Consider the following 25814-nt stretch of genomic DNA (forward strand, 5'->3'; position numbering starts at 1 on the left):
ACAAGAGGTGTTTCATAGAAACGAATTTTCGGCAGCAAAACCCATTATCCCTTATAAAAATTTATGAATTACTGCTAAAAACACGTTCACAAAATATCAGAACAGAATTTTTTCCCTCGCTTTTTGTTATATCATATTTTTTGAGCGGTGCGTCGTCTCTTTTTTTTCGTTGCACTTCTAAGGCGGTGTCGAATTTCATGCTGTCAAAGAAGCAGTCAGATTTTGTACGAGCTCCGTGTCTGCGCTGTTTTCTTCCAAGTGCCAACGAGGAGAGCTGGTCCGAAACAGCGCAGATATGATATCACTGGTGAACTTTTTCTGTTCTTCCATCAATTTTACCGGACAGTCGTTCCCGATCTCTATTTTAAAGGTTTTTGTTCGTTTTCAGCAGAAGAAATCGATACTATATTGCCGAATCGATCAAGTGCATCAGAATTGGGAACCCTTTCTGGCACCGATCGATTGGGAAGTATTTTTGATCATCGTGTTCTCCGGTGATCAGTTCCAGGTGTATTGACGGAAACGGACAAAATTTTTGTCGTTGTTGTTAACACATCGACGCTTGGAGATTTGTGTGTGCGAGTTTTCGATACTTTAATTCACTCCTGTGACACCAAGAACCTAAACACTAGGGTAATCAACCGTCATTGGACTCTGTCAATGAGCATCTTGGTGGAGGCCATTTTGATGATACTAATTTGGAGTTCTACTCTACCTAATTTTTGTTTTCATGATGCAAACGCATCTCTGTAAATTGTACTCTGAGTGTTGTCAACCAGTTAGAAAATGTATCCCTATTGGATAAATTTTTTACATGCATAATGAGTTTACTTATTCATGAAAATGTCATGCAAATATTTATTTACAAGCATTAACAAACACATTTCCTGATGATGCTATTTTGGCGTTGGTATTAATCAATAAGTTTTAGGAATATTGCATTTTAAGTGCAATTTGCAATCTAGTTCACTCGATGACTTTTTGATTTGCAAAAAATCGACGCCCAACAGATTTGGTTGTGACTTAGGTTTTTCATGGAAAAGGTGAATCCACAATTCACTCCAGAATCAATTTTGAATTAAAGTTTGACGGATTTTCCATCACGACGCGCAAAACTCTCTAACAATTTTTTTTCTTGTTTGGATGACACCACTGCACCGATTGTTATGAAATTTTGCACATGTAAATAATACACTCCAAACTAGTTATACCCAGCTTTTAATCAATTTTGACCCAAAAACAAAAAAGTTATACACGGATAAAAATGGTGCTTTTTTCGAGTACAGGCCTTAACAACGTTTGACATGCATACAAAAATTGATTTTTATTAGCAGAGTGATCTAATTAAAGTCAAAAATATCACACTAATCTTGAAATTGTATCGCTCTGGAGTTATTGGAAGGTCTTTCGGACTTCGGACTTGGAGTTTTTAAAAGATCAACAAGCTTACATTGCATGTGTTGACTCACCTCTGAATAGTAGAACAACGGGATCAACATAGTCATTCAGTTCCCTACTTAATTTTAGTTTAAGGAGTAAATGTAGTACCTAATGAATGGAAACTACGAAAAATATAGTTCATCAGGTAGGACTCGAACCCACAACTTCCAATCTCCGGTCAGATGTATTTCCGTTACACCACCGCAGAACGTTAAAGACGTAGTTTTAGAATCGAATTTTGTATCGCTTTTTCAATTCTCGCACTTCGTACATTTACTCAGTAGAGACTAGTATTAATAGCTGGCTATTGACACTCTCAGTGTCGTTGTTAGCTACTTAAACAAAATAAACTTAAAAAGGGGACTGTTCGAGCAATGAAATTCACCAATGTGTAAAAACTTATCACTAGTTTTTAAATAAGCGTTGTTCAACATAGTCGAAGAAACTACAATTTTTGGTTGAGCATTTAACAACTAGGCGTGTGATTCCACTTTATACCGTACCTCAGAGTCGAAATTATGACAAACGATGAATTGCTCGAGTTTGTTTTCGGTTAATTACATGTTGATAATTGTATAAACAATTCAGATTTCGATTTCATCGTGCTTTTGTTTTTAGTGTCCTAATTCTTAAGAAAGACAGAAACGCTCAATATTGGTATGTAGTTAAATATGATACATAAATCACAAGCAAACTGAATAGTGATCCTTGAGCTTGCGACGGCGGTACAGCTTTTAATTTAAAAGCTACCCATCCGTAAGGTCCTAAAATAGTATCGTCGTGAATGTCACTAGTATAGGTTCGGTTAGTGCTGAAGGTTTAGTGCACCGGGTTGAAGGAGTGCAGAAGGTAGTCGTTTCTCCTTTGTATTAATCAAAATTGAAAGATTATGCTTTATTGTTGGCAGTTTTTTTCTTATCTGACTCATAGCGTTGGCGACCTGAAAAAGATTTTTTCATCAGCAGTATCAACCCTAGGTAGCTTTACTTTGAAGATACTGTGATGCTCAGTATAAAGTTGACAATTACCTATTAATATTAAACTCTCATAGTGCTTTTGTTACGCGATTCAATTCTTTTAGTTGGAAAGTTTTACTGCAATCAATATTGAAACTGCACTCGCTTTTACTCTGGATGGGTTAGATCCTTCGCTAGGAACCAATGCTTGCAGAGTTTAAACTGGCCGTCAGAGTTTTCAGGACGAGGCTGATAGTCGACTATCAGGAAGAAGATAATCAATAAAATTATGTTCAATAATTGTGAAATTAGATTTCTCTATCTTCTTTCGGATCATTTCAAATGAAAATAATGAAGTGATGGAGAGAAAGACTCTTTCCTTTCCTTCAGCGTCTCAATTGAAATTGGCACCGCATCGCGTCGTTTGACGGTAGTTTTCTAATACCACAAGCCGTAGTTAGAACGGCAACGGCATAAATACGTTACGCAAATGCCGATCAATATTTCTTCCCTCTTTCCCATATATATGCGTGAAGTACTGTATGACAGCCTCCTGTCTCCGTCAGCGCCCATTGTCATTTTCAATTGAGAATCGTCATGTGAGAGTGATGGTGATAATCTTCGCTTTCAATTGATAAGCGTTTGCATCAATTTCAAGCCCTTCAGTTGTCAGAATCACAGCAAGAGCTTTCGACTGGGTGTCATGTGACTCACGAAGTGCTCGAAAATGATACAAAAGCTTTTCAATTGAAAGCGACGGGTCAAAGCGTCACTAAAACCTGATAATTGTTAATTGAAAATGACTTTGTCAGGCTCTGGTTGAGGTTCATGAGTTAGCAAACATAGAGTATATCGCAAAGTGACGCACATCGCATATAAAATTTGGAAACCTGTTCACAGACACGTGTGAAGAGAGCTCAGGAAGTGGGGCTGAGTTGGACCGAACTCACTAGAACCCCTTCAATCTCTAGCACCTATCTTCCCGGAACGACGGTGACCATTACGCCGGGAATTGGGTTTTTGTGCTTCATGCACCCTTTTTACTCTTATCATGACTAACCACTCGGAAACTGGCAGTTAGCTACCACTGGCGGGTTGGTGGTTGACCAACTACACACCTTGAAGCTTCATGACTATTTGACAGGCAGCTGCACAAACTGCATTCCAGATGTCCGGGTCTTCTGACATCTTCCGAATTGCCAGGTGTAATGTTTGGCCCGCTTACTACACAACAAGAGGATACGAAGAAGATATGCTCAGTGGTCTCCTCCCCATCCACGCACTCGAGACACGTGTCCTCCATGCATATCCGAACCTGTGTAGAGCTGCCTGAAGCAACCACGGCCTGACAGGATCAGGTGGAAGTTTACTTCTCCATGGCTCCTCCCGATCCATCCGCATGCCTCCGGAATAAGTTGGTGGGACATCTTTCCTTCACTGAATGGGGCAATTTCCGCTGCCATCTGATCATCGAGGATGCTCTCCTGGTACCTCGTGTACCCTTTGTGTCACGTTGATCGAAGAGCTCTACATTTTACGGTACTGTACGATACGCTCTGGCTACATGAGCCTATAGGTTCTTTTCTATTTACCACGATAACTGTTAGTACCTAGCGCCTTGCACCACTACACGGGCCCACCATACCTAAGTATGGACCAAACCATGCTGGCAAGAAGTTTCCGATTGCTACCGTGCGTGGCACTCGAAGGTTAGCTTAGCGTCAATCATAACCCTTGAGAATTTCAAAGATCGCTTTAAGGTAGTGGTGCAAATCTCCTATTGCTCTGGTTTACCACGACCTCCGTTTTATGGTGCGCTAACGCCAGTTTCCTGGAGTCGATGAACTTTTATAGGCGTCTTGGTCGGCTTGCTTACATTTAAGGAGTTGGCGATCACGATGAGATTTTCATTCAGCCTTGGTACGACTGCTGGCGTTCACGAATTAGACGTCCGGCAGGTTGGCCGACCATTCCTGGTCTGTGTCTGGGATTCCGAAACACAGGTCGTGAGAATCTACAGCCGGAGGCCAGGGACCGTGCTCTTGGCGTGAAAAGAGTCCCTCAATGATACGCTCCAGCATCGTTGGTGATCGCTTTGCAGGCACCATCATGCCGGTTCGTGCATTTTAATCCTGCTAGGATGCTAGGACTGGCGAGTCTTAGCCATGGTAGAGCCACACGCGCCGCGATAGTGTGGGAACTAATTGGGGCCAGCTGCCAGCTGCCACTCTTGGCGTTAGACCCGTCAGCTCTATGGTTACAAGATCGACCATCTGAACGAACCTTTCGATAAACAAACGTGTTGGAGTGTAGCAACTACAGTAGAACTCTCTGTTCGCCTTTTCATTGATTTATTTATTTGGAGTAGAGAAGAGCCGATGAAAGTGAAATGCTCAACCTCATCTTCCAAAGCTATAAAACCCACCTTTCTTTTCAAAACTTATTTCCTACAAGCTGTACGCTTCCAGTGAGGAAAGGATCTCTTTGTAAATAGCACACTCACTTGATCTCATACGAAACACCGAGTTAGAAACTGATGCTCCACTCAATCGTAATTATTGGAAGTAGCCTTGGCAACCGCGTATCCTTCGTTTGACATTAACACAGTCTCCTGAACCTGCTCGTTATCCATATTGCTGCCATAAACATTCATGACCCAGTTACCATTTCAGAGAAAGGGGCGGAAGGGATTCAATACGATGGCGATTTCCGACAATGAGGGTACTTGGTACGGCAGCTGCTAGCAAGCACTCGGGAGGCTCCCCACAGACTTTCGCTTTATGGTCTGCACATTCGGCTCCTGTCGGACCCTTATAGGTCCAGGACTTATGCCCTCCTACAAGGCACCTGAAGCAAACGTCTGGTTGTTCTCCTTTAGAGACTCTGCACCGCCGCACCCTTCGGTTTTTGTATCAAGGTTTTAAAGCTGGAGTGTCACCTCGAACTTGCACCTTTTTCTCTAGAACCTGCTCGACTATTGCCTTGAAGCAGGGCTCAAGAATCAAGTCGCCGGTGCGAGATCCTTATCCTGGGTTCCGCACCTCATTTTCTTCAATACTTCAGAGTGCTTAAACCCGTACGTCCTGAATTTGTGATAGTCGCTATCAAGAAGGCAGCTTCAGCTATCTGGGCTTATTGCAGTTCACTGTTCGGCAAGACCTAGAGACTAAAACTACAATTAGCGCTCTGGTCTTACATCACTATTGCTCAGCCATGTATCACCTACGCAGCCCTCGTATGGTGGCCTAAGTTATATGAAACGTCAGCCCAGGCAAAACTTACCATAGTAAAACGATTGAACTGTCTTTCAGTTACTAGTGCCTTGCGCATGACGCCGACTTCAGGATGGGTCGAAAATTGGGATATACTACTAATTCTGGATATTTTGTACAGGAAAATACGACCTTTTAAACGCAACTAATAGTTTTAGTTTGTGTTGAACAAAACTTCATTTTTAGTGACACCTTAACCCGCGATCTTAAATTCAGGATACCACGAAAAGTATGCAAGGTAAAAACTAGCTTTCTTCAGTAAAATTGTTTTAAATAAGTGGATCTACAACTTCTCTGGGATAAGAAGAACTTCCTTTGCTGCGAAAAATTAGTTTCGTTATTTTAAAAAAGATGCACCCTTTTAAACACAAAACATATTTTAAATACACTACAAACCTAACAACAGTCATTTTGCACAAAAACTTAAATACCGCTAAATCGATTAACTAGACCACTGTGCATTGGCAACATACGCAGGGTTGCAAACAAGGTAAAAAGTTTATCTACCCAAAGGGCTAATTAGTTTAACTAGCAATGAACTACTCATTCGACACTGTCCTGTTTTTTTTTTTTTTTTTTTTCATTTTAAGAAAATCGGCAAAGTCTCAACCGACAACAGCCGCCTTTGCAACGCTGAACCTAAAAGCTCAGCACATCTGCTATGCTTTTGCTTCATCGAGGTTCAACTTCTTCGGAAGTTACCTCCAACTCCAACCATGTAGTTTCGAATCGAGGCACAGGCTTACAACCAACTAACTCAACTCAATCAGTGAGTTCAGGCATATTGTAATCTGTGTCAAGCAATCGGGGCCAGCCACAAAATATAAACATTCCTGTCGCAGATGCACTTTCGCCTAATGCCCTTCTGGCCTTTTAGTTGCTGCTCCGTTTTGGCCTGTCTTCTTGGTGCCCTTTTTCTACCAAGGATTATCTGTAGCCGCCGCTCCATCTCTTGAGCATGTTGGTATGCTATCCTGGGGGCATAGCACAACCAACCGCTTTTTCGCGTTCTCAGGCCGAGCGTTCTCCTCCGGAGACTGCCTCGTAGAGCAGACCGCAAAAAAAAGCGTCTGTCTGCACTTTGCTGGTCCTAGTCTCTTTCTCGGCCACCTCCGCTCGAGCTACGAGCTCTGTTGCCCCATCTATGGTGTCCCGCAGCAGAAGAAGGCTTTGCTTCAGGTCACCGGCGAGGTCAACGGGCGGAACGTTGGCAAAAAAATTTGATAATCGCATCGAGCTGCTCGGACGCCACGGTCACTTTTGGCCGAATGTCCATCGACTATTCTCACCTGTTTCCCACCAAACAATGGGCTCCAAACGTACTGGCAGACCTGCCAGCTTTTACAGGACGAAGATGTGTGTGAAGACCATATCGCCGTTTCAAGGAAGCTCGATGTAGACAGTTAAAGGTTGTACTACATTTCAAAAATCCAACTCATATCCGTTTCCTTGCTACCAGTTTTTAGAATTGGGACCTTTCTGGCATAAGTGGAAAAAACTGGCAACAATGACAGCTGGGTGATGTGCGCCATTTTGCTCTACGTTTTATTTTAGTAAAAAAGTAGGTTTTCTTTTCAGAAATATTAGTGTGTTTGGTCAAGTTTTTGAGTCCAGGTTTTGCTGCTACCTATGAAGTGCAGGAAGGAGCCAGCGAATCGTCCTGAAGCAGATAAGTAACATTTTTATTCGAAGTGCTTTGTTTTTCGTTTGTGTTCAAGTCGCACTAGAGAAAGAGTGAAAAAATAAGATCGTTTTTCGGATTGTGTCTTGGGTCAACTAAAGAGCGCTTGAAACGCCATGTTCCTTCGGATAGAGCAGCAAGGCAGTAGAGCTGCTCAGTAAAGGGTTGCGAGTTTTTCTATTTTTCAAGCTTTTGGTTTCATGTTGCAGCTAAATAGTTTTAAAAATTATGATTAAATTTTTTGGTAGTGTGATACAAATTCACGACAACTGTATTATGATAAATTTGGCGTTTCGAGATCGAATTAAGGAATATGTTTTGATTCAGGTGAGTGTTTGCATTTTAATAAATTCTCAAGGCTTTAATGCATGGAATTTTGCCAGTTTTTTAAATTTTTATTAATAGTTTTTACGTCAACTAACCCCTGCCTAACCCCCTAATCCAACACCGTATTACTTACGGGAGTGTCACTGAGTCGGTGGCCTCTCACTAAGTAAGTATTACTTTATCAATATCCTTTTTATATTCCCAAGCTACGATAAAGATGGGCGTGGCAAGCAATGATGACTATCGGGCCTACTTCATCTTAGATTGGTTTAAATGTTACTCCCAAACATTACCGCATACAATCCGAGTGGAAGCGTTAGTCACCACGCTTGGGACCTTACTGGCGTCAGTCTCAAAAAGTGGGTTAGTGTATCTGAGTGATGGTAGCGGCACTACTCGCTCTGTTGAGATGTTTCCGGGTATATGTGACTTTTGCGAGGACTCGACGGCCTAGTGCCGTCCCTTAGGTTATCTCTATAAAAGAGAGGCTCAGCCTCTTTTGACATTGTAGAATAAAATAATAAAGCAAAATAAATTGCTTTAATGTCACTATAAAGAAATTATTAGTGGTGACGAAGAAACTAGCAGAAAAGGCTGTTTTAAGCCAGTATTGCTAACCATTATACCGTATCAATGTTTTGAGTAAAGCGTGGGTGTTGCTTGAATCGACATAATCAACGAATCAGTGAAGTTTTCCAAGTGAACTCATAAGAAGTTTGAAAAGATAGCAGATTTGGCGGGGAAATTACAGGCACTCTCGAAAAATGGTGAGTTCGGTGAATTCCTGGATGAAGGGCTGAGATACAAGTTCATAGTAGGCCTTCGGTACGCTAAAATCCAAAGGCAACTATTAAACAGCACAGACGATACCACATTCAAGAAGCCTGTGACCGTAGCAAAGGTAGCGGACATGAAAAAGATGCAAAGCAAGCAGGATTATGCCATTCGGATCAACGCTGGACAGTACTCGCTACGAAGCCGTTCAAAGTCACGTGGTCCGCGTAAACCCGGTGGCGTGGTTCCAATTCAGGAGGAAGACGGAAAACCCTTTGTTTCGGAAGGTCAATGGGCGATTTCTCGAAAATTCAAAATGGTGCCATTGTTGCCCTTAAGGTTGACCGTTCCAATATACCACACCTCTCACTAAAAATAAGTCATCGTATAGTGAAGACCGATGGGTCGGAATTGGAACTATATAATTTCGCGTGCGAGTTCCTTGTAGAGCAGAAAGTTTGTTATAGAGGTACAACGGCTTCTGACAATATCTGATGGTTGCAATACACTTGCACATCGTCCTGGAAGGTCATCAATGTATAAAGTAAAACACAAGGGGCCGAGTACAGAACCTTGTGGCACACCGGAAGTTACGGTTATGGTGTCAGACAATGTATTATTACAGTATACGGGCTATTTCCTATCAGTCCGGTATGACACACAGCCGAACGCTCGAAAAAGAAACGCTCTACAAGTTTGTGACAGAGACGACGATGAAAGATTGTATCGAAAGCCTTACTAGAATCAATCAACAACAGCATAGCTTGATCTTTTCTATCCACAGCAACAGCAATATCATCGTAAACCCTTAGCAAAGCAGATTTGACTCTTTACCCTTGTTGAAATCCGGCTTGAAAATCAGAAGTTTGATGAGCAGAAGATAAAAACGAGCTGATTTGCACCTTCAGTAACTTTTCGAAAACTTTTGCACACAAGCTTAAAGGACGATGATTATCGATAGAGTTTTAATGCTTTTTTGCGCAGGGGCACAATTTTCGCACATTTCCGACTATATTCCAGTTGGAAGTGAGATCATCGATAGATTTTGTTGACACTATATTTGAAGTTCTTACGGCGAAACTAGGGGGTAGCTTTTTTCCATACAATTTTGAGGTTAGATTTCTTTTCTCTTGACGATTTCAAACGAAAAAATGACCTAATGAATAGCGCTCGAATTGTTAATAAAAATTTTCTTCCCAAATTCGAGCAAGGAGTTTCACATTAATTAGCTGCAAATATTGTGCATTAAAAATTAATTGCTACAAAAGTTAGTTTCTAGTGCAAGATATTAAGTATTTGGGGCACGAGTTTTCGAAGAAGGGTGAGACCGTTCCTCCGTTAGCCGAGAAAATTGAATCCATCGTTGCACACTGCTTACAAAGCTGAAGAAACGTGATCGAAATTATTTTAACCTAAAAACATTGATTTTATAGCCGTAACGTCTTCAGCAAAGTTGTTTCGTTAATTATGTTCCATGTTACAGAAGTTGCAATTCCATGATTGATTCATTTAACAGTGAGAAACGAATTATACTTTTCTCAATTTGCTATATAAAAATCCACTCTGTTCAGCAGAGTTGTAGAAAATTTTAAAAGAAACAACTTTGTTGAAGACATTATGCTTCTATCTATCTATTTAAATGGACTTCTGTAGAGTTTTTCACAGATTACCCGGATAATTCTCGCTGAAACCAGGCCACTAGTGACACGAGGTCTTTGAAAATTGATTTTTTTATTTTAGTTCGATGAAATGCAGTAAAAAATTAATAACTGCACATAAATTTGTTCCATTTGGTGGACCCCTTGTTCGCCAAGGGATGAACAAATTTTTAGAAAAGTGAAAATCGAATATTTTTATCGAGCTATATTTCAAATATTTGTCCCAAAACCCTCTTCAAACAGCATTTCATTATACAGAAAACATCTAGGGCTTTCATGTGAAGTATTCAAAAGTTTGACCGCCATCTTGGATTCGCCGCCATTTTGAATTTTATCATTAAAACGCGTTTTTGAACAGGTTGGCAACCACCGATTTTAATTCTGACCATTGGAAAGCTGAGAAAAAATTCTACAAGATACATTTGAAAAATCTAGTGTGTCGCGAAGGAAACTTGGCCGTCGAGCCAATTTTCTATACCGCGTTTTAACATTTCCAGCGCCCGTCGTGCTATCGATATAACAGCATACTATAGTGCTAGTATGCTAGTGCGCACTTTTTTACCAACTTAATTGTGTGGGCTCGTTCGGAAAGGGATAACAAGCCGTTGAATAGTACTTTTAACTTCAAAAAGGGTATTCCGTCACTAACCGTAACGTGATTGCAGAAATACGTCCACTTGTTTAAAATCTTCAATTTTAAAATTAAACACTGTCACGATAAAACTAAGAACGACCTTGCAAAATCATACAGTGCTTTCGTTTCTATGTGACATTTGGACTCATTTACACTCACGGTAAGCATTTTTTCATTTCTCTTGCCTACAATTTCGCTGATCTTCATTGGGTTAGTGACGAAGCGGAAATCTTCAATTTAAAGATGCTCGATTGGGCCACTCATGAGGATCCAACATATCCAATTTTTTCCATCGATGACGAGAATATCGGAACTTAAAACTTTGTCAAATTTTATTGTTGTGAATGTTAGTTTGCTCTGTGAATAAAGTTTATACCAACCCTTCGTCCAGAGACCTGTCAATAACCTTTCCTGAACATTCGACTTTCGAAAGGAAACCAAAAAGTGAGATGTACAGACTGTGCTGTAGACAGAGAAGTGAAGAAGATGCTTCAAGTTTAAGATTGTTATATAAATTCAAAATCACAATGTTTTCAAACTTCGAAACTTTTTTGTTGAAGTTTTTGATGGCCAATCTATTTCCCATATCTTTCTCAACAGGTTACCTCAGTAGGTTAAACATGTGGGTACTTACTTTTAAGATTTAATTCAAGTATATTTTATAATTTTTCACGATATTTACTGTAATCTAAATAAATACGTATTTCCTAACTGAATCGTGTATCAATAGCACTGTTCGAGTGGTAATAATTGGCTTCCAACCGATCGAGAAATAAAAAAAAATGTTCTAAACAGTTGCTCTGCTAAGTTGCAACCTAATGCGCTGGAAGCTGTGGAACTGTTGGCCGACAGCGTCATATTGAATTCCACTGCACGGGACCATGCGAAACGATAACTGCCCTGTAAACCAGACTCCATAGCATGGCAAGTAAATTTTCGCATCATGAAATGAACTCGCATAATTATGAATGAGCCGGATTTTAATTGACATTGTGTGCCGCCGGCCAGAGCGCAAACCAATGCTAAGAGCTGCGGAGAAATCTCAAATCACCAAGCGGCGGCAAGCGGGAAACCTTACAGCCCATTGCTGCTTTTCCATCCCTTGCCTCTGACCCAACACAATCCGACACCGCCCGGTCTGTCCGTTCACAGTGCAGTGTTCACTTTCCCCTCCCGTAGTGGCACGCCATGCGCACTCATTTTCTTGCATGGATAAACTAGCTGCCGTTTTGCTTTACTTTGCTTTGCTTGCGTTGCTGCGAAACTTGAATGAAACGCAGTGACTAGGAAATTGCTTCATTTTGCGTCAGTAATAGAACACTCGAAACGGCTGCTCCAATCCCGTCTTCTCAACAGATTCGCTGAAATGTAATGAGATGAAACTAATTACTCCTTACATCGTATCGCGTTACATAGCTGTCGCATAACTCCATTGATTAGTGTTTGTCAATACTTGTCACCAGTCGTTTCGCTATTGTGTGATTCAGAGGCAAGACGTAACGACTGATTAACTGAATAAGCTACCAAAGAAATAGGTGAAGCGTTCAAAATTATAAATAGTTTCCAATTTCGCAACTTACAAACACGAATACATGTATTTTTTCTTCAAATATTTTTACAGTTCGAACCGGTAGTCCGTACTTCCTCTGCTCGGCGCTGCCAAATCACTGGCGATCGAACAAGACGCTTCCGAGCGCCTTCAAAGTGGTCTCCCTCGGAGACGTCTGCGACGGGACGATGGTGACGATTCGGGCCGGTAACGATGAAAATTTTTGTTCCGAACTGCGAAACTGCACAGCTGTGATGAGGAATCAGGTGGCCAAATTCAACGACCTCCGGTTCGTGGGACGAAGCGGACGAGGTAAGAGAACATTATATGTACCTACACAAATAACGTCAATTCGTTCGTTATTTCTGATCCTAATACACGACCATATGGCCGTTGCTACTGGGAGCGTAAACTCGGTCAAATAGTTCTGCCGGCAGAACGCTTCACAATTGGCACGAGCCGTAGGTCCCGTGTCCAAATATATCGATGGTAATTATACGTCACTACTGATTGACCACATACGCCAGCCGTATGCGTCGGGTCGGGAGACCCTTAAGACATTCCCATTCGTCGCCACGCTTACACAACCACCAACCTTTCGTGTAATCGCGCAGCCGTGGCTTCTGCGGTTGTCTCGTGGCTAAGGTATACCTCCCACTTCCACCGCCCTTCGAACATCTTCGTCTCGGTTCCGGTTTACCAGGGACACGCAATCACTATTATCAAGTGCCGACACCTTCTTTACCCGATACCACCGATCGGGCCAATTCCGTCCGAAAACACTCACTCTTGCGTTGCCTACGGGGTAAATTGAGCAAAAACAATGCCTTTGTACAGTACGGCATAATCATACACTTTATGAAATGTAGTCAATTATTAGCTCGTTTAGCTAACGTAGCTACTGCAGACGAAGGAGCAAATCGGGCCTCAGGATATTGGGTCTCGTTTCGAGCCCGGAACAGATGTCGTCTGCCAAGTGACGCTTGTTTGTTGCTGTTTTTGTGTTGTTGTTGTACGCGGAATGAACGTCAACACTGACGGTTGAACTCTGTTAAACTGGCTGTTTGGCAACATTGTTGTATGGAATTTGACCAGCAATACATCAATGTTACAAGTTCCACCTGTTCACAAGCGTAAATATACACGATATGTGGTATCTTAGATTAGATTTGATTAGATTTAACTATTCTAAATTTTCAAATAGATTGCACATACTTCCAAGGATTTCAAAATACGCATATTTGGTCATTTCAGGCTGTTTTCCAGAAACCGGAAGTCGTTATTTTGGTGCATCATCCCTATTCCAGAAATACCCGTATTTAATGGTATTCGCATGTTTTTTTTTTCTTCATCTATAGTTTATTTGACACGGCACAAATACAATTCAATGTTTAACGGCGCCAATTATATCTGGTAGCTTACTTTCTAAAGTATCTTAATAACTAAAAGCAAATTTTTTATCCTCGCTGCCGACTACGAGCTGAAACTAAATCTAACTTAAAGCTAGAATATTTTGCATTAAAAGCACAGGTTTGCTGTTTGATGGTTTTCATTGCCATAGGTAAGCAGCATATTAAATTTGTTCCGCTGCTGGGCCAAGATATTACGGATTGGCATATTGGGTTGTTTCCATCGGGCCTTGAGAGTATCGTGCGGGTCTGGTTGCTGTTTCCGGATCCGGGGTCTTAACGTGTTCTTGTCGTTTGGTTGGATGTAGGCGGAAGGGGATAGGACTAAACTGGGGCGTGGATGGATTTCAGGAAAACGTATATAAGGGACATGTAGGATAGGTCACGGCTCGCCAAGACATCACGAACAGGAACAGCCGGCTGCCTACCTTCGGCCTGCAGGGAAGCTATTTATCTAGACCTGGCGTCACGGTGTACAGGGCATGACCAAACAACGTGCTCTATGTCGTGATAACCTTCACCACAGGCACAGATACCACTCTCCCCGAGCCCAACACGATGGAGATGCGCGTCAAATCTATAGTGATTGGACATAAGTCGGGACATCACGCAAATAAAATCCCGACCTACATCCAACCCCTTGAACCATGGGTTCGTCGATACCTTGGGGAGTATGGAATGTAACCACCTTCCCAGTTCCCCCTTGGTCCAAGAATTTTGCCAACTGATGATCGTATTCTGACGTACAAATGCGAAAAAATCATTAAAGGCAATTGGTCTTTCATAAATATCACCGTTTGTTGCGCCCACCTTAGCCAAAGAGTCCGCTTTCTCATTACCCGGTATCGAGCAGTGAGAAGGGACCCACGCTAAAGTAATCTGATACGATTTTTCGGATAAAGCACTCAGATGTTCCCGTATTTTCCCCAGGAAATACGGAGAGTGCTTAACATCTTTCATCGATCGGAGAGCCTCAATGGAACTGAGACTGTCCGTAAAGATGAAATAATGGTCCGTGGGCATTTTTTCGATAATCCCTAGGGTGTACTGAATTGCAGCTAATTCTGCGACGTAAACAGAAGCAGGATAATCGAGCTTATGGGAGACGGTTAAATTGTTATTGAAGATACCGAAGCCAGTGGACCCATCAAGAAGTGATCCGTCAGTGTAGAACATATTGTCGCAGTTGATGTTTCGATATTTATTGGAAAAAATTTTAGGGATCTGCTGCACGCGTAAATGATCCGGGATTCCACGAGTTTCTTCTATCATGGATGTATCGAAAAACACAGTAGAATCAGAAGTATTTGATAAGTCGACACGATTTGGAATATTCGAAGAAGGGTTAATATTTTGGGACATGTGATTGAAATACAATGTCATAAAACGGGTTTGAGAATTAAGTTCGATTAACCTTTCAAAATTTTCAATCACGGGACGGTTCAAGACCTCACATTTGATTAGAATACGAGAAGACAGGCTCCAGAAGCGGGTTTTCAATGGTAGTACTCCAGCTAAGATCTCCAAACTCATCGTATGGGTCGATTGCATGCAACCCAAGGCGATACGCAAACAACGATATTGTATTCGCTCCAGTTTGATCAAATGTGTGTTTGCTGCGGAGCGGAAGCAGAAACACCCGTACTCAATGACAGACAATATCGTTGTTTGGTAAAGCCTTATAAGGTCTGCTGGATGGGCTCCCCACCATTGTCCGGTTATTGTACGAAGAAAATTCACTCTTTGTTGACATTTTTTCATCAGATACCTAACGTGACAACCCCAGGTGCCTTTAGAGTCGAACCAGACACCAAGATATTTGTGTACCAAAACCTGAGAAATCGTTTTACCCATTAATTGTGTTTGAAGCTGAGCAGGTTCATGCTTCCTAGAAAAAACTACTATCTCAGTCTTCTCCGGAGAGAATTCGATACCTAGCTGTAAAGCCCAAGCAGACAAATTGTCCAAGGTATCTTGCAATGGTCCTTGCAAATCGGCAGCTTTGGCTCCTGTAACAGAGATTACACTGTCGTCTGCAAGTTGTCTTATCGTGCATGAATTTGCCAGACATTCGTCGATGTCATTTACATAAAAGTTGTAAAGAAGGGGGCTTAAACATGAGCCCTGGGGAAGACCCATGTAGCTAATACGAAAAGTTGCCAAATCGCCGTGCGTAAAATGCATGTGCTTTTCGGACAACAAATTGTGCAAAAAATTGTTCAAAATTGGAGAAAATCCTTGTCGGTGAAGTTTACCCGAAAGAATGTCAATAGAAACGGAATCAAAAGCCCCCTTAATGTCCAAGAACGCAGACGCCATTTGTTCTTTGCGAGCATACGCCAGCTGAATATCTGTTGAAAGCAACGCAAGACAATCATTCGTTCCTTTGGCACGGCGGAAGCCAAATTGAGTATCTGATAGTAGACCATTTGATTCGACCCAATGGTCTAAACGACGGAGTATCATTTTTTCCATCAATTTCCGGATACAGGATAGCATTGCAATCGGCCTATGAGAGTTGTAATCAGAAGCTGGTTTCCCTGGTTTTTGGATGGCGATCACCTTCACTTGCCTCCAGTCCTGCGGTACAATGTTTTGCTCCAGGAACTTATTGAACAAGTTCAACAAGCGCCTCTTGGCATTGCCGGGTAGATTCTTCAACAAGTTGAATTTGATTCTATCTAACCCAGGCGCGTTATTGTTACAGGACAGGAGGGCAACTAAAAATTCTGCCATCGTAAAAGGTGATTCTATCGCGTCGTGGCCCGGAGACGCATCGCGAACAATGTTTTGCTCAGGAACAGAGTCCGGACATACTTTCCTGGCAAAATCAAATATCCACCGACTTGAAGACTCCTCGCTTTCGTTGACCGTTACGCGATTCCGCATTCTTCGGGCTGTGTTCCAAAGAGTGCTCATCGATGTCTCCCTCGACGTCTCGTTCACGAACCGACGCCAATATCCGCGTTTCTTTGCTTTAGCCAAACTTTTAAGCTTGGTATTAAGCTCCGAATACCGTAAATAGTCGCCAGGTATACCTCCCTTCTGGTAGGCCTTAAACGCGTCGGATCTTTGCGTGTAGACATCGGAGCACTCTTGGTCCCACCACGGAGTGGGAGGCCGTTCTTTGATCGTTACGCCGGGATATTTCTTCGTTTGGGCTTGCAACGCGGCGTCGAGAATCAAGCCCGCGAGGAGGTTATATTCTTCAAGTGGTGGATGATGTTGAATCGACTCGACCGCTTTTGAAATCATTTCCTCGTATAACTTCCAATCGACATTCCGTGTGAGGTCAATTGGTCGGAAACGGAAACGGCAACGGAATGTCAATTGGTCGCATGCAAGTCGACCCGTTATTAATTGAAATAAGAATAGGCAAATGGTCGCTACCGTGAGGATCAAGGATTACCTTCCATGTGCAATCCAACCGTAGCGACGTCGAACATAAGGATAGATCCAAAGCGCTTGGGCGCGCTGGAGGTTTCGGGATACGTGTCATTTCACCGTTGTTTAAAATAGTCATGTCGAAGTCATCGCAAAGGTTATAGATTAAAGAGGAGCGGTTATCATTGTATGGGGAACCCCAAGCCACGCCATGAGAGTTGAAGTCTCCCAAAATCAAACGTGGCGAGGGAAGAAGTTCTATTAAATCAAAGAGCAGCCGTTGCCCAACCTGTGCTCTGGGAGGAATATATATTGAGGCAATACAAAGCTCTTTACCTTGTATTGTCATTTGACATGCGACAACTTCGATGCCTGGAATCGAGGGGAGGTTAATACGATAGAAAGAATAGCACTTTTTAATCCCTAAAAGTACTCCTCCATATGGGGTGTCTCGATCAAAGCGAATAATAATAAAATCATGGAAGTTGAGATCAATATTTGAAGTAAGCCAAGTTTCACAAAGGGAAAATGCATCGCATTTGTTTTTATTTATCAAAACTTTAAACGAATCAATTTTTGGTAAAATACTTCTACAATTCCACTGTAAGACAGAGATAGAATCCTTCATATACGCAGTTGAATTAGGCATCGAAGGATACAATCGCTGCAAGGAGGGGCCATTGGGCAGTCAACTGCTTCAAAAATGATCTAACTGTTGGGAGGAATGCTGTAAGAAAGATTTTAATTGGATCGGGTATATTGAAATTTTCAAAAATCCAGTCCACAATGTCAGAAAATTTCCCTAATCCAGAGTTTGTTTCATCAACTGGATGTGCAAAAGGAACAACTGGGGTTTTAGATGTTCCTGGCAGTGCTGGGAACTCCTTCTGGTACTTTAAATTTGCAAGCCCAGGAGGAGTTTGCTTCGGTTTTTCCGCAGCACTGTTTGGTTTGTTCGTACTTTTCATTACACTTTGGGAAATCTTAGGACCTTTCCGGGGAAGTTTAGGAGAAGAAACATTTTTCCTCTTCCTAGACTCCCCAGGATTGGCATAAGAAGTTCCCGCTGATGAATCGTCAGAATCGGTTTCATCGGAGGGCAACAGATCAAAGGGGTTCGATGTTATGGTAGAAGTGGTCACGGTCTTCTTCAGCATCTCAGCGTAAGAACGCTTTGAACGCTCCTTAAGTGACCGCTTGATTATCTCTGCGCTGCATGTACACCGGGCATGTGGAGAGCTCATGCTGGTTTTCCCCACAGTGAATACATTTTTCAGCATTAACACTGCAAGAATCTTCCGCATGAGTCTCCCCACACTTGCTACATCGTGCCTTATTGCAGCAGTAGGCGGCTGTGTGGCCTAACTGCTTGCAATTGGTGCAATTCATAACACGGGGTACATACAATCGCACAGGCAGACGAACCCGGTCGATCGAGACGTGGCTAGGGAGTGCAGATCCGGCAAACGTAACGCGAAACGAGTCTGACGGAGTGTAAACTTTTTTACCGCCAACGAGAGACATGGACCGCAATTGCTTACAATCCAAAATTCTCGCCTGTGTTTCGGTATTTTTGAAGCAACCGGTTGCGCTTTTTAGGATACACTCGACAGACAGACTCGAATCGGTTATGACACCGTCGATCTCCACGTCTCGTGCGGGTATGTAAACGCGATACTCGCGTGTGAAGAGCTCAGAGCAAGCTATATCGTTGGCCTCTTTCAGGTTACTGACCACGACACGGAGCTTGTTAGGTCGGACCTTGGAAATTTCGGTCACGGCCTTGTACCCCTTCGTCAGGTCTTTTGAAATTTGCAGTATGTTTAATCGCTTTGAATTCACTCCTGCCTTTGGACGAAAATAAACAGTATAGCTGCCCTGTTGAGATCCGTCCGGGTAAAGCCTGTGGCGAGGGGGGACTGGAGAATGAACAGGGGAGGGGGTAACAGAAGGGTCATGGTCAGGGGGGTTCGGGGATGGTGGCACGGGAGGCGAGGGATCTATATCCATCGCGCTAAATGTAGCGCACTAGCGCCGACAAGAACACGTACCTATTTACTTCTTCCTTCCAGCAGTGGTTGTCCGATCGTTCGAAGCTGCACCCAAAGCAGCCAGCAGCACCAGTACAGCAGCACCAATACAGCCACCAGCAGTGAGCCGGGTGTGAGATCACTCAGCACAGCGACACGGACTCGACTGTCAACTGATGGCCTTGAATAATACACTCTTTTGTTTAGCTATTCGTACACACGGACCGGATTGTAATAGAACGACCTGCACGTCCGTTTCTGTCGAGTGTTCGACGCGGAATGGTATTCGCATGTTTTGTGCTGTTTTTCAGAGAGCGGATGTCACCACCTTAGATTTCAAAATTGAATGTAGGGGCCAATTTTTGGCTTCTCATTCTAATTCCGAAAATACAGATACTGAATGGTAAATACCCAATTTGGTCCTATTGGCCTGTTTTCCAGAAACCTAAATAAGTGTGTCATTTGTGTGGAATCAGCTCCCCACCTGAATCGGGAGGAGTTTCAAACCGTCATTGATACGTATCTTATACTTCAAAATCCTCAGTTTCCAAATTTGGTTACATTTGCTTGTTTAGTTCTTGAGTTAAGTAAAATTTTGTGCTTCATTTGTATTGAAGCTCCCCTCTCTAGAAGGAGAAGGGTGTAGAACCCCCTTAGAAATATTTCTTGCTCTCAAAAACCTCCACATGTCAAGTTTGATTCCATTTGCTTGATGAGTTCTCGAGTTATGCGGAAATTTGCATAGACTCCACACCACCCCACCTCCTTCCTGAGGGGGGGGGGGGTCATATTATCATGGAAGGAGGAGGGGTGTCATATCATCATGGAAACATGTTGGAAACCTGTTCCCAAAAACAGCTACATGTGAAATTTGGTTCCTTTTACTTGATTACTTCTCGAGTTATGCAAAAACTTATGCCTCATTTGTATGGGAGGGGTATCAATCTACCACAGAAATATTTTTTGCTCTCGTAAACCACCACATACAAATTTGGTTCCATTTGCTTGATTGAATCCCGAGTTATACAGATATTTGTGTTTCGTTTGTATGGGAGCCTTCCCTTCTAGAACAAAGAGGGTGTCAAACTGCCACAGAAATATTTTTTTTTATTGTTGCAGTTCAAAAGCCTCGTTTTCTCGAAAAAAGTCCTCCTGCAAAATTTTGGCTCAATCGGACTTCGGGTTGTGAAGCCTCAAGGCTATCGGAATTCCACTTTTTTGACCGATGGTTTTCCATCCATCCATGCACAGAAATGGTCGATATGAAATAGTCCTCAAATTTTATTTTAAAGTGTCTTAGATTTTTATTTTAAACGACTAGTCTGGCAGCTCGAAAACTTTCTGACCCCTAGAAAGTCGATTCTTTAATTTTTTTTAGAGAAACCACCAGACCTCGACGATTTTTGCATTTCTAAGATCATCAAAAATTTCATACTTTTTTTTTCAACGGTCAAAAAAGTAAAATTTTGACGGTTTTGATTGAGGCATGACTTCCGGACGTACCGTCAGTCGGGGTGAGATTGTGCCAGTGAGGGTGAGGTTGAGCCAACCAACCCGTGTCTCGTCAGCCATCTCTTCCGGGTCAGAAGACAAGTCTTCCTTGGTTAAGTATTCGAGGAAGCTTTTTCATGAAAACTAGTCTTGTGAACGCCATGAGATGACTGATAAACAATGGGTTTGAATGGCACAATCTCACCCCGGCTTACAGTTGTTGTTGTTACAGTTAAATTTTGCCAGACTCTTGTTGTTGCCAGAGACTTGCAAGACATAAGACACCATACGTGCGGAGGAAACAACGATTGCACAGAATCAAGTCTGTTCCTAGGCTGATTTTAATAATAAATTTTACTTTAATTTAACTGTCTGAAACCCCGGAGAGAAACAATTCCATTTGGTAATTACATATTAGTTTTATTCTTTATTATTATTTATTCTTTATAATATTCGTATGCTTTCTTGCTAGTTTTTAAAGACGATTTAGAGTGTTTGACGTTAATTTCTGGATAAATTTTTGATAGTAGTTTCCGGCCTTTTCCTGACGTAAGATAAATTTGAGCTCAATTTGTTTGGGTTTTAGTCTTGTCCATCATTGTGCATTTATCAACACATAAACTGCATCACATCAGTGCCTTTGCGCGTATGGATCGTGGAATATAACTACACATTTGAGTAGGCGAGCCAAAGCTGCGTGCTGTTGAGTAAATTAACTGTGTCTGGGCTAAATTTGTCATAGACCTACACTGTGATAATAAAAAAACTTAGTGAGTTTCAACCAGCTAGAATTTTCATCATAGTGCCCTTATCAATGAGCACTAAATGTGCGCTATCTACATTTTATCAGTAGCAATCGAAAAAATCTCTCTGCGTGAACTTTCTGCACTTGCTCTTCACAATACAAGCTTTCTGATGTTGCGTATTTTGCTTTTTTTACACAATGTGCATTTGCTTTCAGCGTGCAAAAAAAATAATCAACTCATCCGTTTTCCGACGTAGGACTACGTCTTTGTTTTTTATACTAGATTACATTTTGTGAAATTGAAAATGAAACTGGCAAATTTTGCGTCAGATTTTAAACGATTATAGTAAGCGAACGACTTAATGCATCTTAGTCATTTATATGTCGGTGGATAGATAAAATATGTAACAATTGTTTGATATAATGTTTAACATTGTTGCTTTACATCTTAATGATGAGAAAAGGTGAAAAGTTCCAAGGTCAAGCTTTCCCATACATTTCTCTCGCTATTGGCTTGCTTTCTGAGCACGGATAACAATAACATGGACGGAATAAATTCCACTACCTACATATTTTGACTCAACAAAGTGTTTTGCTCCGTTTGTCTTTCTCTAAGCTGCGTGGCTACGCCATAATGGCAAAAATTTACGCTGAATTCGATACAAAAGACTGCGTGTAGAAAATTCAGCTTCAGTTCTGTTTGTCACACAATAGCGAGTGGAGTATAGCTGTTAGAGATACGCGACATTGAGAAACGAGAGCTGCATACGAGTCAACTTCCAGGAACTGCGGACCATGTTACCTTTATTTTGCATACGGCAGCAACAGTTACCATCGTACGCTGCAGGATATTTTGCTGGCACAGCTACTGGAGGGCACAGCGGAGAACAAACTTAATTATGCGGGGTCAAGCAAAATATTCAATGCAACGATGGTGCGATCATCAGCGTTCTGTAGCATGAATTTCTAACTGAAGATTATGGAATCGGTTCTTTTTAGAACTACAGATGCTTGAAGATAAGAGTTATGAAAATTTTTGCAACTACTACTAGTGTAAAATTTTCATGTGTTCATGCATCGTTAGTTTTACAATAACGACCATCAAATATAAACGGTAGTGCTGCCTATGAACATTTTATCGCAGCATATAATATAAACATTTAGTCCTACGCCACCATTTCATACAACCCATAGGGCCCCAAATGAAATGGATGATATTCCAGGAAAATTATATGAGCTTCTTTGTTACACACGATAAGTATGCCAAGACTGTTGGGTTTTCCTGCTTTTGACGCAAAACTACGTCTCACGACAACTTATATAAAAGTACAAATTCAAAAACCGAAAACACATCGAGAGTATCACGAAAATTGTCCACTTCCAATGCTTGCTTCCCCTAACACGGCCGAAAGAATATTATACCTAGTTAGCCAAGAATGCACTATTTGGGCTACATAAGAGCACGCTTCTGCTCAAACCAATCATTTCACTAGTGGACGGCCACTAACACGGTCTATTGAGGTAAAAACTGCTTTCTCTCCGCTGGGAATGGGTTAAACTCTTCTATCATGTAGAAAAGATTTAATCTTTCCAGATTCTAGTTTGTTTTTTCGAGCACTTAGCAACTATTTCGAAAGGTATCGTGCCGTGTCAAATATACTATTATTGATTAAAAAAAAAAACTATGTCGAAAATCAAAATCTTTTAAGAGTGGTATTTTAAATCTATTGTGTTTTTTTTCTCTGGCGTTTATAAGTGTTTTCAATCATTCAACGCATAGGCCTCTATTACAGAAAACAAGGCAAGCAAAATGTTGTATTGGGAAACTCGAGTGAAATTTGGCTGGTGATAGCTGAGTGACAGACGTCTCGTCCAAAATCTAGCCAACTCGCCATCTGCAATACAAAAATTGGTCATACGAGTAACTCGCCGCTAACCTTGTCTCCTATTATAGGGGCCATAATTTGTGACTATATTTCTTTCGGTTTCTTTTGAATTTTAAAGGTGTTTGCTTTGCCCTTTTCTGTTTCATCACTAAATGAAACCAAGCTGTCCACGTGGTTGTGGATGGCCCCTAAACATTATTCGACTTTTCGTTGCAAAAAAAATGTCCACGTGGACAAAGGGGAGAGCAGGGGGTATGGTTCACGCTAGTCCATAAGGGGGAACGGGAGGCTGGGTGCTATAAAATAACGATTTCTGTGTTCAAGTAGAACGTGGACTGCTCCAATGCTCTTCCAGATTTTATTTCCCTGTCACTTTCTAGATTTCTTATTTTTAGCTTTGTTTCTGTCAGCTATACTTACCAAAAAGGAAACTTTATCACTACTCTACTTATTTCGCGACCGTCAATGTTTTTTCCATGGGTAATAAGGTGTCTAGTACACCCAACACAAACGGGGAACATTTTGTTACTTTGGTGCAACTTTTTATTACTTATTGTGTATTAGACCGCGCATTATACACAAAGAGTAATAACCAAAAAATAACAAAAATTATGAAGGCCACACGCCAAGAACTGCAATGCATTTGTTAGCAAAACTTCACTCATTGCTTTTGTATTGCTGCAACGATCAGGTTCATTTCTGTCCCCTTATATTCACACATAAGGAGAATCTCACCCGTCAACCTCAAATGTCTTATTAGAAACACGACTGTTTCGTTCCCCAGTATTAACTTGAAATGAAAATGTTCGGGATGTTCGGGATGGGCACGAGTTATGCATCTTCAAACAGGTCCAAATGAGTTTCTATGAAGCACAATCATTTTTTACAAATCGTGATGTGATTCCAAAACGCATTTGAAGTCTTTGAAATCTTCCTACAATTATATTTCCTACAATTATGTTCACTTAACTGCGGAAGCAATTACAATCTTTTAATGAAATAAAGCTTAAATATATGTAATAGTGTTGATATGTCACCGTTTGTGGCAGAACACACAATAAAAATTCTGATTAGATATTAGTAAATAATTAATTCATCACAAAACATCCCCCCCTATAAAAAAAAGTCTTTGAAATCATCAACGTTTACATACTGTATGGCGGGAAAAAATGCTGCTTGGCAACTCTTGTCATATTATATCTTTATTCCGTATGCGTACAACAAACAAATACACGCACGCCGGATTAATTGGAGATAGAAGGAACGGCATGAGCTGCGATGACGTTTTGTCCTGCTCTTAGTAGTGCTGTACATTAACCTGCAGCAGGGGGAGTCGTCCTCGCAGCGCATGTACAACATATGCGACGGTGTTGTTGCTTGACTGGAGATGGAAAGGGAGCATTTTTCGACAGAGAAAATTTTGCATGTGGTTGAAACGTCCATTATTAGATAGTCGTACTCCCGTAACACGTGCAAAATATGTGACAGTATTTGTTGTTACTTTATTGCATTTTAAAAAACAGATTTGTTACCGAAAGAGTCATTTCACGTTATTGCTAATTAAGTAATACGGAAAAACTTTGCGTGTACCATAACTTTATTATGGCGAAGGAATATCGAGAAAATATACTATTTCAGACTACGCAACAGAAGGCAACTTCGAATTCTGGCTGTGGGTATGAAAATTTGTGACTATACCTGGTCCTGGGAAGAAGGCTGCTGCACGATTGAACTGGAATTTTCATGGGGACTTTTTTCTGTATAGAAGACAAATTTTTTCTAGTGGCCCCCTACTGTTGCGATAAGCAACAATTTTAATGTTGTAATCAAATTGACTATAGACTGAACTACGCAACGGTTTTTATTTCAACCAGCACGTACGTTGTACGGTAAGCGGTGTCGCTAGAGTTAGCAACAAACACTTAATCTTTTGCATTGTTTTCTCATATTTCCTCCTTTATATTCTTCCGCACTCATATCTCTACCCATATCGCAACCCGTTTTGAAAGTGAGTGATGTAAACACGCCATATCACTGTTTTTCTAATCCCGTTTTACTACATGAGTCATTGATTAAGGTGAAACGGTGTGGAATCCAAAAATGGCCGAGTTCGAGCCACCGCTTCGAATCTTCAAAAGCACAAGACTATTTTATGTTTGCTGCGATGAAGCAAATATAAAATAGCGTTTTCACAGGGAATGTCATAACTGTTTCCGAGTCTTGTGCTTCTGAAAATTCGAAATGGTGGCTCGAAGCCGGCCATCTTTGGATTCAACACCGTTTCACCCTAAGGCAACTCTCTCTTCGATATTGTAGAAAATCATATTCGTTAATGATTTGGTGCCGTCTGGTTTTTTCCTAACACTATTTTTTGCCTCTCTCCTAGAAGAGTAATCGCTGACAAAAGCAAAGATATAAAAGTACTCCAAAAGGCCGAATGTCACATATCACTTAACTCAGTTCGACGAGCTGTGCATTTTCTGTATGTGTGTGTTTGTGTGTGTTTGTTTATGTGTGTGTTTGTGTGTTTATGTGTGTGTTTGGGTGTTTTCGTGTGTGTTTGTGTGTAAGTGTGTTT

The 25814-nt window shown here is 41.5% G+C and overlaps 1 protein-coding gene across 2 annotated transcripts in view; it reads left to right on the forward strand.

Annotated features, from left to right (window-relative positions):
• Positions 1-25814, forward strand: part of LOC129718579 (protein lozenge) — a 135445-nt gene that overhangs the window by 18914 nt on the left and 90717 nt on the right. For both annotated transcript variants that reach the window (XM_055669488.1, XM_055669489.1), the window contains exon 3: positions 12364-12603. In XM_055669488.1, coding sequence (XP_055525463.1) covers positions 12364-12603 — 240 coding nt within the window. The remainder of the gene's footprint in view (positions 1-12363; positions 12604-25814) is intronic.

The sequence above is a fragment of the Wyeomyia smithii genome, chromosome 1 (genome assembly GCF_029784165.1).
Source record: "Wyeomyia smithii strain HCP4-BCI-WySm-NY-G18 chromosome 1, ASM2978416v1, whole genome shotgun sequence".
In the NCBI taxonomy this organism is placed as follows: Eukaryota; Metazoa; Arthropoda; class Insecta; order Diptera; family Culicidae; genus Wyeomyia; species Wyeomyia smithii.